Source organism: Lytechinus pictus, chromosome 17, assembly GCF_037042905.1.
Source record: "Lytechinus pictus isolate F3 Inbred chromosome 17, Lp3.0, whole genome shotgun sequence".
NCBI classification, from domain to species: domain Eukaryota; kingdom Metazoa; phylum Echinodermata; class Echinoidea; order Temnopleuroida; family Toxopneustidae; genus Lytechinus; species Lytechinus pictus.
In genome coordinates this window covers 2,817,717-2,834,137 of record NC_087261.1, presented here as the reverse complement: position 1 = coordinate 2,834,137, position 16,421 = coordinate 2,817,717, and the positions used below count along the sequence as shown (strand labels likewise).

At 37.9% G+C, this 16,421-nt stretch overlaps 1 protein-coding gene across 1 annotated transcript in view; it reads right to left on the bottom strand.

Annotated features, from left to right (window-relative positions):
* Positions 1-5,612: 5,612 nt before the first annotated feature.
* Positions 5,613-16,421, bottom strand: part of LOC129280468 (uncharacterized) — a 13,900-nt gene continuing 3,091 nt past the window's right edge. Inside the window, exons 3-10 of the mRNA XM_064112323.1 lie at positions 15,330-15,659; positions 14,751-14,828; positions 13,799-14,167; positions 12,097-12,377; positions 11,679-11,817; positions 11,073-11,192; positions 9,374-9,467; positions 5,613-8,511 (exon numbers count right to left, since the gene is read on the bottom strand). Of these exons, the coding sequence (XP_063968393.1) occupies positions 7,419-8,511; positions 9,374-9,467; positions 11,073-11,192; positions 11,679-11,817; positions 12,097-12,377; positions 13,799-14,167; positions 14,751-14,828; positions 15,330-15,659 (2,504 nt within the window). The 3' untranslated portion in view covers positions 5,613-7,418. The remainder of the gene's footprint in view (positions 8,512-9,373; positions 9,468-11,072; positions 11,193-11,678; positions 11,818-12,096; positions 12,378-13,798; positions 14,168-14,750; positions 14,829-15,329; positions 15,660-16,421) is intronic.

Genomic DNA, 16,421 nt, shown 5'->3' with positions numbered 1-16,421 from the left:
GCTATATCTAAATCATAGTAAAAGGACATGATGGAATCTCCCAGATTGAGGTAGCAAGCAGAGACCAGAAGTCACCAGAGTCAGCAAGTGTGCAGATCTGTGTGTAGAAGAGAGAAAAAAAGAAATAGTTTAAATAATCAAATCAAAGTATGAATTTAATTATCGTGATGATTGATGACGTGCGGTGGCATGTAATTCCCGGTCAACAACAAATGATAGTAGGTTTAGACACCTGAAAAGTTCCACTCAGAACACTGGTGCTCTACCTCAAGTGATGTTTGTGTAGGCCCCACTCCACTTCACTACCGCTACACTACCGTACATGTACGCCACACCTACCCGGGTAGGTGTGTAGCGTAGTGTAGGCTGTAGCAGTAGTGAAGTGGAGACTACACGAACATCACTTGAGGTACGGTGCTCTCTGAGTCTCTGTGTCATTACAAAGATTGCATTTATCTTCATTGTTGAAGGCATTACGCATACATATATGCAGCAACACTCTAATCAGAAAGAAACACCATACTCTAATTTTGGCCCACCCAAGGGTTCATTACATGCCGCCGCGCACAGAAAATTCAAGCCATAGAAGTCGTGGACCCAAGAAGTGAGATCCCAGCACGCGCGACCCACTAGTTAGAAATCCACTGCCAAACGCGGTTCGTGGTGCGAGGTTAGTATACTAATACTAACCTCGCAATACGTGTGAGTGATTTTGGCCAGGAATCAGGGTAATCACTGCTGAAAATTTGTCTGGCTTCATGACATCGGCATCATGGTGATATAATTCTGTGTATAATAAAAACTTAAGCATTCCTCTGAAACAGCAGATTTTCAGCCATGGTCCATACCAGTTCTCCTAAATAATTTAATCGCCTGCCTGAGTCCTGACCAGTTTTAGAAATCTGAAGAAAAAATCTGCTGGAATTGTGCAAAAACATTATTTCTAAAATAAAAACTTTTTAATTTTAATAGTAGTTATGCCAAAATGCATGATTCTAAACTTATATCAGATCTGTATCTGTCATCTGACCTGAATGCATCGTCAGAACAAGTACAGTTTCCAAACATGCTTACCTTGACTTTTGACTTGATCAAACAGCGTAGCCTGCAACATGCATCGGGAGCAAGTGAATGGGACCGTGCAGCTTGGAGTTTTTCAATAGTTCGTAGAGCAACACAACGAAGACTGTCGAGTGGACAAAATCGATCTTTCCAGTTCACAATTCAATAAAAAACGGGCAAAATAACACAGTTCTGGTTCCCTTATAGTCTGAAGTTGTCGAAAAAAGAATTCGGATATCACAATACATGAAGAAAACGGTAAATTCGAAGAAAAATAGAGACCAGGAAGGTGAATCAGCTATCAGTGTACTGCTGGCTTGCACAGAGTGAGTCGATCATGTGACGTCATTATTCTCGACTGTTTTTGATCGCGTGACTGTCTGTCTGGGGGCGGCTGGGGGGCTGAGAAGGGTCTCTAATAATTTCATTTCTTGCATTTCCACGACATCAATAAGACTTTTTAGTGACATATTTGTGTATAAAAAGACAAGACCTTTCCATTCATATATAATTTGTCTATAATCATCACTTTCGTGAATTTTCTTTGGATGTATACTTTAAAAACACACACAAAATAGCAAGTCCTCAAGTTTTGTTACTCGCCTATTATGGCATTAATACCATTTTAAGTTACTTTAAGTAAATTTCAATTTGATTTAATATCTAGATTCAAACACTGTAAACACAAACAAACAGCATTTCAGGCTGCTGTCACTCAACTGTGGACAATAGAGAACAAGTGCATGTAGGCAAGTTAAAAGTACTTTACAAAATGTCGCTCTTCACGCATTGTCACTCAGCTATGAGTAATAATGACTAGTGACCAACATCAAGTTTGATGTTCATTATGTAAATTCAGATAAATAAAAAAATATATATTTCAAGAATTTTCACTCGGCTGTGGGGAACAACGATAAGAGTATCTTTAGTCCACTGGCGGATCAAGGGGGGGGGGGGCAAAGCCGGCCCGTGCCCCCCTTCCCCTTTGAGAGGCAAATAGTTAAAATTCATAATGTAAAAATGCCGTTAAAACAGGAGTGTCCCCCCACCCCCTTTGAAAGTGAAGACCTTTATTTTTTTATTATTAATTTTTTTTGGCTTGTCAAATTTTTCCCTGGAAAATGTACCCACCCCTCTTGGAAAATCCTGGATCCGCCCCTGCTTTAATCATTAATTATTTCAGTATAGTTATGAAATTAAATTATTCAGATTAAGGGAGACCAAGTAACGTTTCAAACCTTTCAAACCAATCAGACGTGGCCTGGTAAGTCGCTTGACCAATGTTTTATTTTGATATGACTTTCTTCTTTTATTCAAATATTCTGACAATCAATTTCTGTTTTTGTTTCTCTTTAAAACTCTACCGAGCATAAATAATCACTCCGTGGCATGATAATGCTTCCAACTTTAGAAATTTTCAATTTCAAATTTTGATCATTGTGGATTCTGTCAAATTTCCCAGCGAAGTTACCTTTACATTGTATAGTTTTGTTGATCAGGTATTGAAAGTGTTTTTAGGGAATTGCCTTTTATACAGGCGTTGCTTTTCATGGAAGTCCCTCCACTGGGTTCTACATTCCTTTTAGAGCCAAGAAAATAATTGCAGCTCACTTTTAATAGATTTTGATTAAGTTATCTTCAACATTAGTAATAAAATATCATTGAACTCAAAGAACTGTCTGTGTTATTTAGAATATGCATTGTTTCTTCCAGGGGCGGCGGCGCGAAGTTGTAAGTGGGGGGGGGGAGGCAGCAAGCGTAAACTTTCTGGAAAAGCGAGGGAGCGAAGCGACTTATAATTGATGCGCTTTTGCAGTTTGTTAGGTGAAATTTATGGATTTCGTCATACTTTTGGTGGATTTTGTGAAAATCTGCAGTAAAATAATGGGAGTCTCCAGAATTTTGCCGCCCCCCCCCTCCCGCTGCATACGGCCATGATCTTAAAACAAAGTAAAAAATGCTGTTTGAAGGTTTGCATGGTGGCATGTACAATCGCTGATGAGGTTTACGGTACACCATGTGGAGTATTATAGAAACAGTGGATAGAAGAAGAAAAAGAAATAGATAGGCGAGAAAGTGGAAATTTGAGAGTAGAGTAATCTTTCTTGAAATGTAGTCCTGAAAAGTACTGTAAACCAGAAGAGATTGATGAGTTGAAACAGGAGATGCTGGCTTGAGTCGGCGAGTAGAGATGATGAGCAGAAGCAGTAGAGAAACTCGACGTTTCGGGCAGGTTGACTTTCCGCCTTCAGGAGTTGACTGTCCGCCTTCACACCTGCCCGAAACGTCGAGTCTCTCTACTGCTTTTGCTCATTATCTCTACTCGCCGACTCAAGCCAGCATCTCCACATCCATCCTACTACTCAAGCTGTTTCAACTCATCAATCTCTTCTGGTTTACAGTCCTTTTCAGGACTACATTCAAGAAAGATTACTCTACTCTCAAATTTCCACTTTCTCGCCTATCCATTTCTTTTTCTTCTTCTATCCACTGTTTCTATAATACTCCACATGGTGTACCGTAAATCACATCAGCGAATTACCCTATTAAACCCTATTAAAGCACGTAGGATTATTTTTTTTTGCACTTGCAAAGGAAGCAGAACGGCGCTAAATAAAGAACCCGGGCGCTCATCGGGTACGCAGACTGGTTTTTATGACAACTTATCTGATATGAAAGACAGGCACCTATGAGAAGGCAAAGGGACACTCGTTAATAAACATATAACATGTCCTTTTCAGGTGGAAAGGGGCACAGAACACGTTCGTGGGGGTACTTTTCTTAGCCTTAGGTAAAAGGGGCACGCTGCAAAAACTCCGGTGTTGATTTAACACCAGCCCGGAATTATGTCCACAACAGAGAAGTGTTAAATAACACCAGTTTCGTTTTGGACTAACACCAGAAATGTGTTTACACAACACCAATTAGTATAAAAACAGCATTGGTTTGATTCCAAACTGGTGTTGTTTCAATATTCTCTGGTGTAGAAATATATAGATTCCGGGCTGGTGTTAAATCAACACCGGAGTTTTTGCAGTGCACTGATGCGATAAGAAGGCAAAGGGGAACTTTCTAGCGGCATAAAACGGATCCTTCTCAGGCGAAAGAGGCACAGGACATGATCGTGAGGGGAGCTTTTGGGGTAAAAAGGGGCACTGATTCGAGAAAGGGCACTAACAAGAAGGCAAGGGAGCACTTGCTCAGACATAAAACGGGTCCTTCTCAGTCATTGTCAGTTGAAAGGGGCACAGAACACGTTCGTTAGGGCAATTTTTCTTGGGTTAAAAGGGGCACTGATACGAGAAAGGGCACTTTAAGATGGCCAAAGGAAACTTGCTATAAAACGAGTCCTTCTCAGGTGAAATGGGCACAGAACATGTTCGTGAGGGGGGATGTTTGGCAAACTTTGGCAATAATACGAGATATGGCACTTGCCAACGCATAAAATGGGTCCTTCTAAGGTGAAAAGGGCACGGAACAAGTCAGTGAGGGAGCATTTTTTTTTAATGGCATTTATACGAGAAAGGGGACTTGGTAACACCTTAAATGGGTTCTGTTACTATGAAAAGGGCGCAGTACACGGTCGCGATGGGGCATTTTTCTTGCCCAAAATTAGAGCACCTTTTCAGTACTACAAAACGTGGGGGCACTGAGCCCCCTCCCCTGCCCCAGGATCGCCGCCCCTGGTTTCTTCAATTGTATTTTGAATTATAAATGAATAAGATCGAAATCAAAATTTTAACAACTGAATCAGTCCGAAGGAGTTTTTTTTTCACTAACAGGGCCTCATTTTGGATACACAATTTAGGATGTTTTTTTCTTAATACGCTATACTTATTTCTTGCGTTAAGTCATACTTGATAGAAAGGTTATATTTACCTCCATCCTTGCAATTTGTAACGTTTGAACTGTCATCCTAGTCGAAGTGAATCGTTTCAGTCTGCTGGAAACTGAACGGTGATAGTTTGCAGGAGTGGCACACGTCTGCCCTTGTGGTCACGTAGTAGTCAACTGTCATCAAGAAGAGCAGCGTTTAATTGAAGATTCATTCACTAATATATCGCTTTAATGAAACTTGGTGACGAACAATATACCTCATCGCCAGACTGTCTGGCTGGTTCTATTAATGCACATGTTTATTACCTATAAATATTGTTTGTTTTGTTCAGTTGCTTAAAGGCTTGGTCCCACTGCACTTTATAATACGGATGCAGAGAGGATGTGAAACGGAAAATAATCTTAACATCTGTTTGAAAACGTTATGTATCCGTTGTGTACTCTTTGCAGACGTGTTTATTCCGTCCAGTGTGATATCTAAAAATGAATCTCTGGGATTCAAACTAAATCCAGAATTTGATTGATCCTTAAATACATTCCATCTAGATTTATTTTTAATCTCTGCAATTTAGAATGAACGGCGTAACGTTGTATGTATTATAACGCTGCTTCTCAGCATATCAATATCATTAAACAACATTACAATCGAGACAAGACACTCTGGGATATGAATAAAAAAATTAAAGGAATATACCAATTTATTGTATTTAGTAAAATAGGTATTAAATTTTATTAGTATAAACTGTATATTTATCGTCCACAGTAAATTGATTTACACCTGTGTAATGAAATACATGACAAACACGTTTAAAAAACAAATCTCAGTTTCTAACTACGTGTATACAATCATGTAACTTTAAAACATGATAATTCTGTCATTAAATGCAATATACAAAGATTTGTTTATTATCACGAATATAAATTAATGCATTAGTTTATCATAAAGCTGATATTTTTGTCTCACGGATCATTACAAAATAACCAAACCTCTTTTATTTTTACACTGTGTTAGGTACCAGGGTTTCCTGGAAACTTTTTTATGGAAATTTGAATGACTTGAATAGAGATTGTTATATATATCTGGAATCAAACGCAAAAAGACAAGAATAGACTGAAGAAAATGCAAAGTAAAATAACCAAAAACTCATTTTTCAAGAAATCTAAACGTGTGACTAATGCTACTATTCCAATATTTTTTAAACAAAATAAATGTAAGATATTCACCTCCAACATGACCAGGGTTTGCGGCTCTTCAGGAAAACAAAATTCCCTGATTTTTTTCTGATGAAGTTTAAAAATCCTCTGATAATCATTTAAACCCATTCCCAGTTTCGCATGTTTTCTAAGTTGTTGCAGTGAATTACTTGTATTTTCAGTATAAAAACAAGTGTAAAACTAATTAGTACCACCATAAATAGTCATTAAATGGATGTTGTTTTGATATACAAAAACATATATATAACAGAGTCTGACTGACTACCTTGCTTTTGACTTTTGGGCTGATCAAAATTCCCTGATTGTTTTCCCTAATTTGAGAATTTTCCCCTAATTTTAGGTATTTTTAAATCAAATTCCCTGATTCTTCACTGACTGGAAAAAAGTAAAACAATTTTCCCTGATTTCCCTGATGGGCTGGAAACCCTGATGACCAATGTGCCATATTAATTAGATTCGAGGAAAATGATAATGGAAAGATATCCCTCTCGTCCGTAAAACCCATGTTTACACCAATTTATTACAAAATGTGTTGTTGTTTTTTTCTCGGCGGAAAAAAAATGTAGAGTCAATTTTCGTCACCATTCGTCTGTGCTTAACGTTAGATTTGATTCAAAACTTGTATCACCGACATATATTTTCAATACAGAAATAATGTGTCCGTAAATAAATATTTTGGAATTCTTGCAAACTTGTGTGTACAAACAGTTTATTGGAACAGATGTTTACATGGTTGAAGGGGGTTGAAGCTTATATAATAATGCCAAACCCCTGACTTAGCGGAGCGCCGCTTTATTTCTATGAGCTTCGACAAAACATTAAGTTGCTTCTCGATAATGAAGTTTCCATTGAAAGATGTTCACTAATGTTCGAAAGTTGTAGCCGTCCCCTTACAATTATATCTCGAACACTTTTTTGTAGTTTCATAATAGTGATGATGATAGTGATAATAGTGATGTCCGTCCAGAGACACTCATGGCGCTGGCACAGCAGCAGTTCCTTATATAAATACATAAATACATATTACTACAAATATAAATGTAAATGGAGTAAAAAAAAAGTGATCTTAAGTTTATACTTAAGTACAGTTTTGCATCACCCACTGTAATTCTGCTACATCCTGCATGGTGGGGCCTGATGCCCTCCTGCTTGGTCCTCCGTTCACAGACAAATTGCATGATTTGAGTGGCAAGCCCGGTCAGCTCAGTACTCACAGGAACTCTAGCAAATAAGGACACCAGCCCCCATAGGAAGCTAGTCAGACCAGTGAGTGATAATTTTAGAAAAAAATGTACTTTATATTATTAGCGCGATTTACGTTTCTTATCGTCAAGCTTTCCGTAACGATCATCTGGCAAGGGATCCTTGTGTGTATCCCTTTGTAAGTGTGAGTAGGTGACGCCCTCACCGTTTGGTTCCGTCATTACAGAGTCTCCTAACATGCCTAAGATCTGGTAAGTATGTCCGGCGTTGGGTGTTAAATATTCGTCATCCCCAATAACTATTGAATCTTCGGCTGCTGATTGTCTTTTTTCATTTGAAATCCCTGTCAACGTTGTGCGCTGGAGATTGTCGTATGATTCTTCATCAGGTTTGAATATTGGATCATCATACTCCGATGGGTTGGTATATAAAAATGACTGACCGTCTTCATCTCGTTTCGCTGTCTCAATCACAGGACAGTTAACGGAAAGCGATAATTGTTCAGTTGCGTTTGAGCCTCTCAAAGGTGCACTCTTGGTTGTTTTGGTTAAATGAGAGTCAGATTTGATGGTTAAATTCAAGGGGGTATAACTTTCTCCGTCAGTCTTATGTAAATCTTGGTAAGTGTAATCAGTTTTGATTGTGCTTTGTAATCCGAGTGAGGTGAAATTGGTTGAATCGGTAGCAGAATCGGCAGATAATTTTGAAGACATAGAATAGGGTACATCGTTAGTGTTATCCAAATCTTGGTAGGTATTCTCACTTATCCTTCTATTATTACCTTTGTCATCTACAGGCTCCTGAATATGCTTACTATTCTTTCGATCACCACCTTTCTTGTCCATTCTGCCTGGGTTCGTAGCCCCTGAATCCCTTTTTACAGAGCCTGGCATGTTGTATACATGGTAGTCCTTCGTCTCTTTGCCACCGAACAGGACGTTATATTCTTCATCCCCTACCTCGTTGTAAATCACCCGGTTTCCAGGCTTGGAGGACCCACCGGAAGGCATCTCGGTATATTCATGCTGGTTAACATCGTCAAGAACCTCTGAATAGTTGGCCTGATTTGATGATATCTTTACGGAATCCATGCTCGTGGTATATTTATGATCTTCATTGCTATAAGTATGAATTTCACGGACTTCCACCGATTGGTGAGCTGATGATGACTTATGGTCAGCTGATGATGACCGTCTAAAAATCAACAAAATTAAGAAAATTAATAACGTAATTTAAACAAAAAATAGAATCACCGTTTCCACGACAATTACGATTATCATAGTAGCAGGCAACACTTCGAGGTACATTACAAAGAAGTTTATGGCACAGTAAATGATTACTAACAATCTTAATAAGATTAGTAAATTCAGAGTACCTGAAGTAGCAGTAGTAAAAGAAGGCGGATGTGTTGTGATACGCTGCAAAAACTATGGTGTTGATTTAACACCAGCCCGGAATCTATATGTCTACAACAGAGAAGTGTTAAACAACACCAGTTTCGTTTTGGTCTAACACCAGATAGGTGTTTATACAAGACCAATTAGTATTAAAACAGCATCGGTTTGATTACAAACTGGTGTTGTTTCAATACCTCTCTGGTGTGGACATATATACTGTAGATTGCGGGCTGGTGTTAAATCAACACCGCAGTTTTTGCAGTGTAGTAGTAGTAGTAGTATTATTAGCAGTATCAGCAGCAGTAGTAGTAGTAATAATAATAGTAGTAGCAGTAGTAGCAGTAGTAGTAGTAGTAGTATTAGTAGCAGCATCATCAGCAGTAGTAGTAGTAATAATAATAGTAGTAGTAGTAGTAGTAGTAGTAGAAGTAGTAGTCATAGTAGTAGTAGTACATCATGCATTGTCAAAAATGGATTGTTCGAAATAATTGATTGATGTGTTCGTGGTGTTCATTAATATATCTCAAAGCACAAATAAAAATAACAATTGCATGAGAACATTTGTAGATGGAGTCAGACAAATATTTCCCAAATAATGAATGCAGTTCGTTATTCTAACGATCAATCCTTATTAAGACTGTCCATTTAAATTATCTTACCTTCTCTTCACGAACCACAGGACTCCTATTATCATGATAATGAGGATAAACGCTAAAGGAAGAGGTACTGCGATGTATAATATACTGCTTGAACCTGCGATATGGTAAAATAAAACAGCAGTGAGAATAGAGGAAAAAATGCATCATCGTGTGTATGTAAGTGCAACCAAAAGTAATAATACAGAATAATGTTTAATACAATGGTATATTTATCGTGTGTAAATTATTGATAGGATTAAAGCATCTGTTCACGTTTTAGCAATTACTTGATTATATTGAACTCTATGTCCCAATATTGTTATCGTGTATATATTTTCGTGGACTGGCACATACTGTGTGGTTTTACTAGTTTTACACGAACGTATGTCTCTTGGGGACTCGACCGAAATAAGCATATTGATTGATTGATTGATTGCTTGATTGATTGATTGATTTAATTTAATTTAATGATTGATTGATAACGAATTATTTCATTTCAAAATTTCAACAAAGTTACAAAGTAAAGCGAATTATAAAATAACGTAATGAAATGAAATAGAAACCTTCTGAAAAGCAAAGCTTGTTCCTTCAGTAAATAAGATATATTAATGCAAGATAAAAAGTTCAAAATATATATAATATACAAATCGTCGTAGATCCTTGTTGAATATATTTTTTAACATATTAAACTGTTTTGTATTATTCTTTATTTCTATCCTTCTTAGTTTAAAACAAAATTCCAATCTATAAACAGGCTGAAAACTTTAGCAGGGGTTTATCTCTAGCTTTATGTACACAGCAAATGTATTTTCAAATCACATTATTGATTAAAAAAAAACCGTAACGGTATAACGCTTCTACTGTAGGATTGAACTGCGAAATGATACTCCAATAACATTATTAATGTGTTTCCAAAACTTTAGATGGTTATAAATACGTAGCTCCGTTTGAAAACAGAGAGAAGGGGGGGGGGGGTAAAAATATTGTGTCCAAATTTGAAAATGGACCAGCGATATGCAAACTAAGAAGTTATTTTTCTTTTTTCCTGTAATGTGATATAAAACAAAGTTAATTTCAAATTGGCAAATCGATTCTCAGTATGGTCACAGGTGGTTGCAAAACTGTCCCCCAAAAATGTTTCCTCAACAAAGTTTTCTTTCACTTGACTTGGGGTGGTATTTACGCTAAGATATAGGTAAACTGTGTATAATCATGCTCAGGTGAAATAGAAATAAAAGCCTCCTTTTGTAAACCGGTTGACGTTTTCATATACATGTAGTTGCAAAAGAAAGGAGTAGTATGCCGGTGCCTCTGAAGTACGGTCGACCACATACGACTTTAGTCTTGAAGTTTGCGATTTTCGTTGCAAATTTTGCAATTTTAGTTTGCAACAAAAGTCACAAACTTCACGACTAAATGATAAGGTTTGCAACCAAAAGCGCTAACTTCACGAGGGAAGTCGTGCGTTCTTCAGATCAACCATAGAGTAGCCCCCAGACGTCAATACCATGGCATCTACTCTATTGACAAATTGAAATCGCCATAGCAGAAGTGATCTTCTTTTGTTGTAAATTGAAACCACTAATAACTTTCTTACGGTTTGTCTAATTTCGATCAAACTTTCACTTGCTTGCTTCTAAGAGTTTTCTTATTTGTTATTTTTTGTTGTTGGTTATTTATTATTTATTGTATTCCCATTTATCTATAATACTAATCTCACCTCTTGGTGATACATCAACTGGATTTACCGTAGTATATTGGGGAGTAGATGTATCGGAAGGCACAGGACTGACACTGGTACTGTTGGTTTTCGGGGTTGATGTAGATGGCATATTTTCATCTGTGGGTACGTGAGAGTAAACTTCATGTCATTTGTATTGCATGAATAATTATAATGAGGAGGAAGTTTGCTATGCTGATTTTGATGATGGTGATGATTGTGACGATGATAACGATGATGACGATGATGATAATGATAATCATCAATATGATGATGATAATGATGGTGATGATGATGGTCATGATGGTAGTGATGCTAATGATGACGATGATTGATTACTATGATAATGATGAGGAGGAGGAGGATGATGATGATGATGGTGGTGGTGGTAGTGGTGGTAACGGAGAAAGAAGATGACAATAAAGAGGAAGAACACCAAGAAATTATAAGGGAGAATAAGATGTATTATTATTTTAAACGCAGAAGAAGGGAAATACAAGAAGTAGAAGACACAAGAAAAGGGAACAATATATAACAACAAGAGTCACGATATTGGTGAAGATGATAACAATCATCATCATGGTTTGCAGGGAGAATTGTGTTTACCGGTATAAAGCCATCTTGTCATTGTAGTATACAACCTTGTTGAACGCGTTGGATAAGGAGGGGATTCTGTTTCATTGTAGATTAGAAGCTGAATGTCACTAATCTGGACCATTCCTGCTCCTCTTGCTTGAAATGTTACCTGTAAATACGATATAATCATCATGATCATGATAAGTGAGACAAATTGCCTTATAATCAACTTCAGAAGAACCCCTGGTCCTGATAAAAATAACGTATCAGTCTAAATATTGTCGCTTTTATCATTAGCTATGAAGGGTCAATGTCTTAAAGAACGAAAAAGCAGCAACAAGAACAGTATAAATCACTTAAGAAATTCTTGCTAAGACTGTTACTGCAGCATCGCGCACAATACAGAATGCATGCAAGGTGAAACGAAGAGGTGACTCTTAGGACTTACCGTCCATGACCTTGATGAAGTAAAACTTGAACTGCAAGACATTTTAAGTAGAAGACCATTTTGGGACACAAATGGCTCGTTTATTGATTGGCAGGTAGTGACACAGTTTCCTGACGATAATGACGTTGTTCGCTGCAGTCCTGATATTGAGGGCAGAACCTGGCTAGTCTTGATTGTGTAACTGAACTTGAGTAGGATAGCGCCCTCATCGTCAATGGTCGCTGGCAGAGTACCTCCATATGAAACACAGCCTCCATCGCTCGCACTGTAACCATGATAACCTAGCATAATTTAAAAAATAATAAATAATATGCTTATTTATGGAATAAGCTCACTATTGATTACTTAGTATAAACATAGATATGGAGTAGGGTCCATGGTATAAAATAATGAGCAATATGCTTACAAGCTCTGCTTGTTTTTTAGTCTTCAAGCTCTGCTTAATTTGTGTGTCTCATTTCTCATTTTTTTATTCATCATGTGTAATAAGGCAATTAATTTTGTATATGTATCCAAAATTTAATGCCAAAATAGTTTAATTTCTATGTAACATATTTTCTTATTTTTATCCAACTGTAATCTTTAATTGTTCATTTGACACATGAGAAATGAAAACGTTTGAACTTGAAACATTGCGGTTGTATAAGTTGATATGCGCTTGCGTCAAATCAGAACCAATGTCTCGTTTATGTACAGCACATCATCATTTAACCCATGCACTGTTGTTTAAGAGGATATTGGTGTAATGTATATCCGAGAAACCAATTTTAGAATTGCTAAAACTATAACTTTTTTTCTCAAATAACATCCAATTGCTCCTGTTCGATTACGTGACTATAGCCTTATTATATTAGTCGATATATATTTTCTGTGCTCTGTAGACACGGTAATAATGATATTGCTACTACTGATAACAATATTAGTGACCTTTATATAGCACTTCATACCTTGGTTTTTAACCGCTTTACATTGTAATTTTTATAAGAATTCATAATTTGATTGTGTAACCTAAATACAAGGATTTTGTCACTTGAATTTCACATCCTACCGGGTACTCGGTAGAAAGTGACAAACGTGGATAATTACATTAGCGCCAGGTGGGATTCGAACCCTCGACCCTTGGTTTAAGAGTCAAGTGACTGAACCACTTCACCACGACACCTCTAAGATATGTTTGCCTCTACCGCAACTACACTTTGGAACGGTTTGACACCACACGTGGGAACCTGGACAATCATGGAAAAATCAAAGTATTCAAATAGCATATAAAATTATCGTCCTGAAATAAACCGTTAAATGAGCATTTCATATCTTGAAGCCAAATCATATCTGATAACTTTCTGATACTTGATAAATTTAAATTGATTTAATGTTGTATCAATGTATCGTCTTATCACTATTATTGTTATCATTGATATTACTGTAATTATTTGCCTAAAAGCTACCAAGGAGGACTAGATGTTGGATCGAGACGTAAAGAGGAACCCTTTCTACGTTGGATGGAATTTCGGACAACGGGACAGAGAGCCAAAATAAATCATCTTAATTTTCATTAAAAGTAATTCATTTTTTATCATCACAAATGTTAGTATACAAATTATCTTTTTTTCTGTCGAAAATGTCTTTAAAACGGGTAAATGTTAAAGTTTGTCAGATGAAATCGAAACTGTTTGGATCCGAACCTTGCATGGATCGTACTCACCTAACTCTCTTTCGCAGATGAAAGCATGTCTGTGATCACACTGATGATCTTCCCAAGCGTAGTTTTCCTGCTGGCGAATTTGGAAACAAGCTCGACCCCCATCGTTGGCTCCAAAACAAGAATATGTGATGGGCGACCCATCCATCCAGACCGGATCTCCATTGGAATCCCTCTCGATACCGATCCAGTGCTCGCGTGGTGAACGAGTAACAAGCAAGGAAACCAAGAAATCCTGTTCCTCGCTGGTGGCGATGTAGACGAGATGATATCCCATTGCTTCGCAGTTCTCCCTAGCACGTTGGAAATCCATATTATCACTGCTGAATTTGTAGCATGAGCCGTCGGAGCTATGCGAGCCATCTTCGCATGCTGGAGTGACATGAACATGACAATGAAGGAAGGGACGTTAATTATCAATATTTGGAAAAACGAAATAATTATTGTCAAAATTATGGATAGTGATTATTTTACGCCACCTTCAACCTGGAAAGGATAGACCGAGACATAGACCTACTGTGTATCCTTTGAATTAAAATACCGGCGTGTTGGCTCAGTTGGTAGAGCGTCCGTCTCACAACCGGGAGGTCGGATGTTCAAACCCCGGCCGCGTCAGACCAAAAGACGTTAAAAGATGGGAGTTGCTACTACCTTGTTTGCTTTAAAGGGATAGAGCTTCGTCGATCTGGCGCTGCACAGCGGCTGCCGGGCCCACGATCAATTGGGAAAAAAAAATTTTCGGAGTATTTCATTTCTGATGTCTATTTCGAATAATAAAATATGGATTTTCATTTTCGGATTTTCATTTCTTGATATCGTTCGAAACCATAACAAACATGTACAACACCTCCCCCCAATTTGACAATACTGCGCGTCTGGTGCAGAGAACATGCATCCCCCCTCTTGTAATATCCAATTGGTTATAGTAAATCAAAGGCAGAAAACAAAGCCTTACCAGTATGCCATTTATTTAGACCAGCAACAGGAGGAGAAACCTCACACTGCAGGAACGTAGGGGGCGTCATAATAGTATCTAATAGATTCGTGAAAAAGAGTGAGCGAGACCAAGTCAGAAGAATATTCGTTAGATCCTATACAGAAGAATTAATAAAACACTATCAAAGTCATTTTTAGCATGCAGAGATGTGAATATGTAGAATGTATATAGATGAAGGCAACAATAACAATACACGTTTATAATGGTCGTCTCAAAACAGCTATAATATTCATAATCACTGGTCAATGGGCACGCTGATATAGGCCTAGTGGCAAGGCGTGAGGCCTACTAATTATCGCCATGGAAAAGGAGATACCAAACACGGGTGAGTATTGAATGTAAATTTACTACGGTTACCATGTTCATGTGTACTTTCTAAAATCCATGTTTTTAAGTAAATCGAAATGATGTGAATTTTTTTTCAAGAATGTGCTGTTCCACACTGAAGACTTTCTTTAGCAGCAACAAACAAGTCCCCTTTCGATGTAATCACAGTACTCATATTGGTAAAATATTTAATACAAGTACACCATTTACCGATGATATCGAAAGACTGAGATATGACGACAACATCTTGAGCCTGAGCAGAATTGATGAGAATAGCTTGAAGAGTCACTTCATTTGATTCGGACAAGAAATAATCTCCCTCTGCGACGAAACCATCAGTGTTGAAGAAATAAGCATGGTCAGTGTTCTGCCCATCGGTTGCTGTGATGACGTTGTAAGGGTCACCTCCACGTATCGACACAAGAACTCTTGAACCGGGAGGGCCAAGGATTCCCAAGGTGTGTATGTACGGTGATGTTGGGTTGGGTGTCGACATGGAGCAGGCAACTTCCGTTCTGATTCCTGGCATCAGAACAATCCCTGTAAGTACAGATAATTCATTGGGCTTCATTATTTAGTAGACACAGAACATCCATCCTTGATCACGTTAATGAAAAACATGTATTCATTTTACGAAACTATTTGCCTTTTCCCCGGGGGGGGGGGGGTGGGCAGTCAAATATATTGCTGTACACACGCGTGACCATAAACGCGTTTAAAGGGGGTGTTTTTCAGTTGTGGACGCGGGCCGCGCGTGAAAACAAACGTACCGTATGGTTTTTTCCACATTTTTTTAAAGACTAGCCAAACGTGTTTAGGGTATGTTTTTTTTCCCCAAACTTTTTTCCGAGGTCATATTCTGGCGACAACTTGTTTAGGGGCCAAAATGTGTAAATAAAGCCCGCGAAAAACATGTTTAGGGGTTATTTTGCACACGGCGAAAATCTCGTTTAGGGGTTGTTTGGAAATAATTTGGCCACGCGCGTGTACTGCAATACATTTGACTGCCCCCGGGGGCCTTTCCCCCTACATACACATTCCCTATTAAAGCATTGTCCGTATTTTATCTTGTTTGGAATATTTCGTTAGAATATTTGAGTGTCAACCCATCCTTGATTAGAAAAGGTGTATTTAAAACCCTAATTCTTTCTCCCCCCCTCCCCCCTCTCTCTCTCTCTCTCTCTATATATATATATATATAAAGTATGTGTGTAAACATACATACACACACTCGCACATATATATAATGAAATAAATTTTTCCAGTGCACATTTATTGCACCTATACACACACCCACCCACC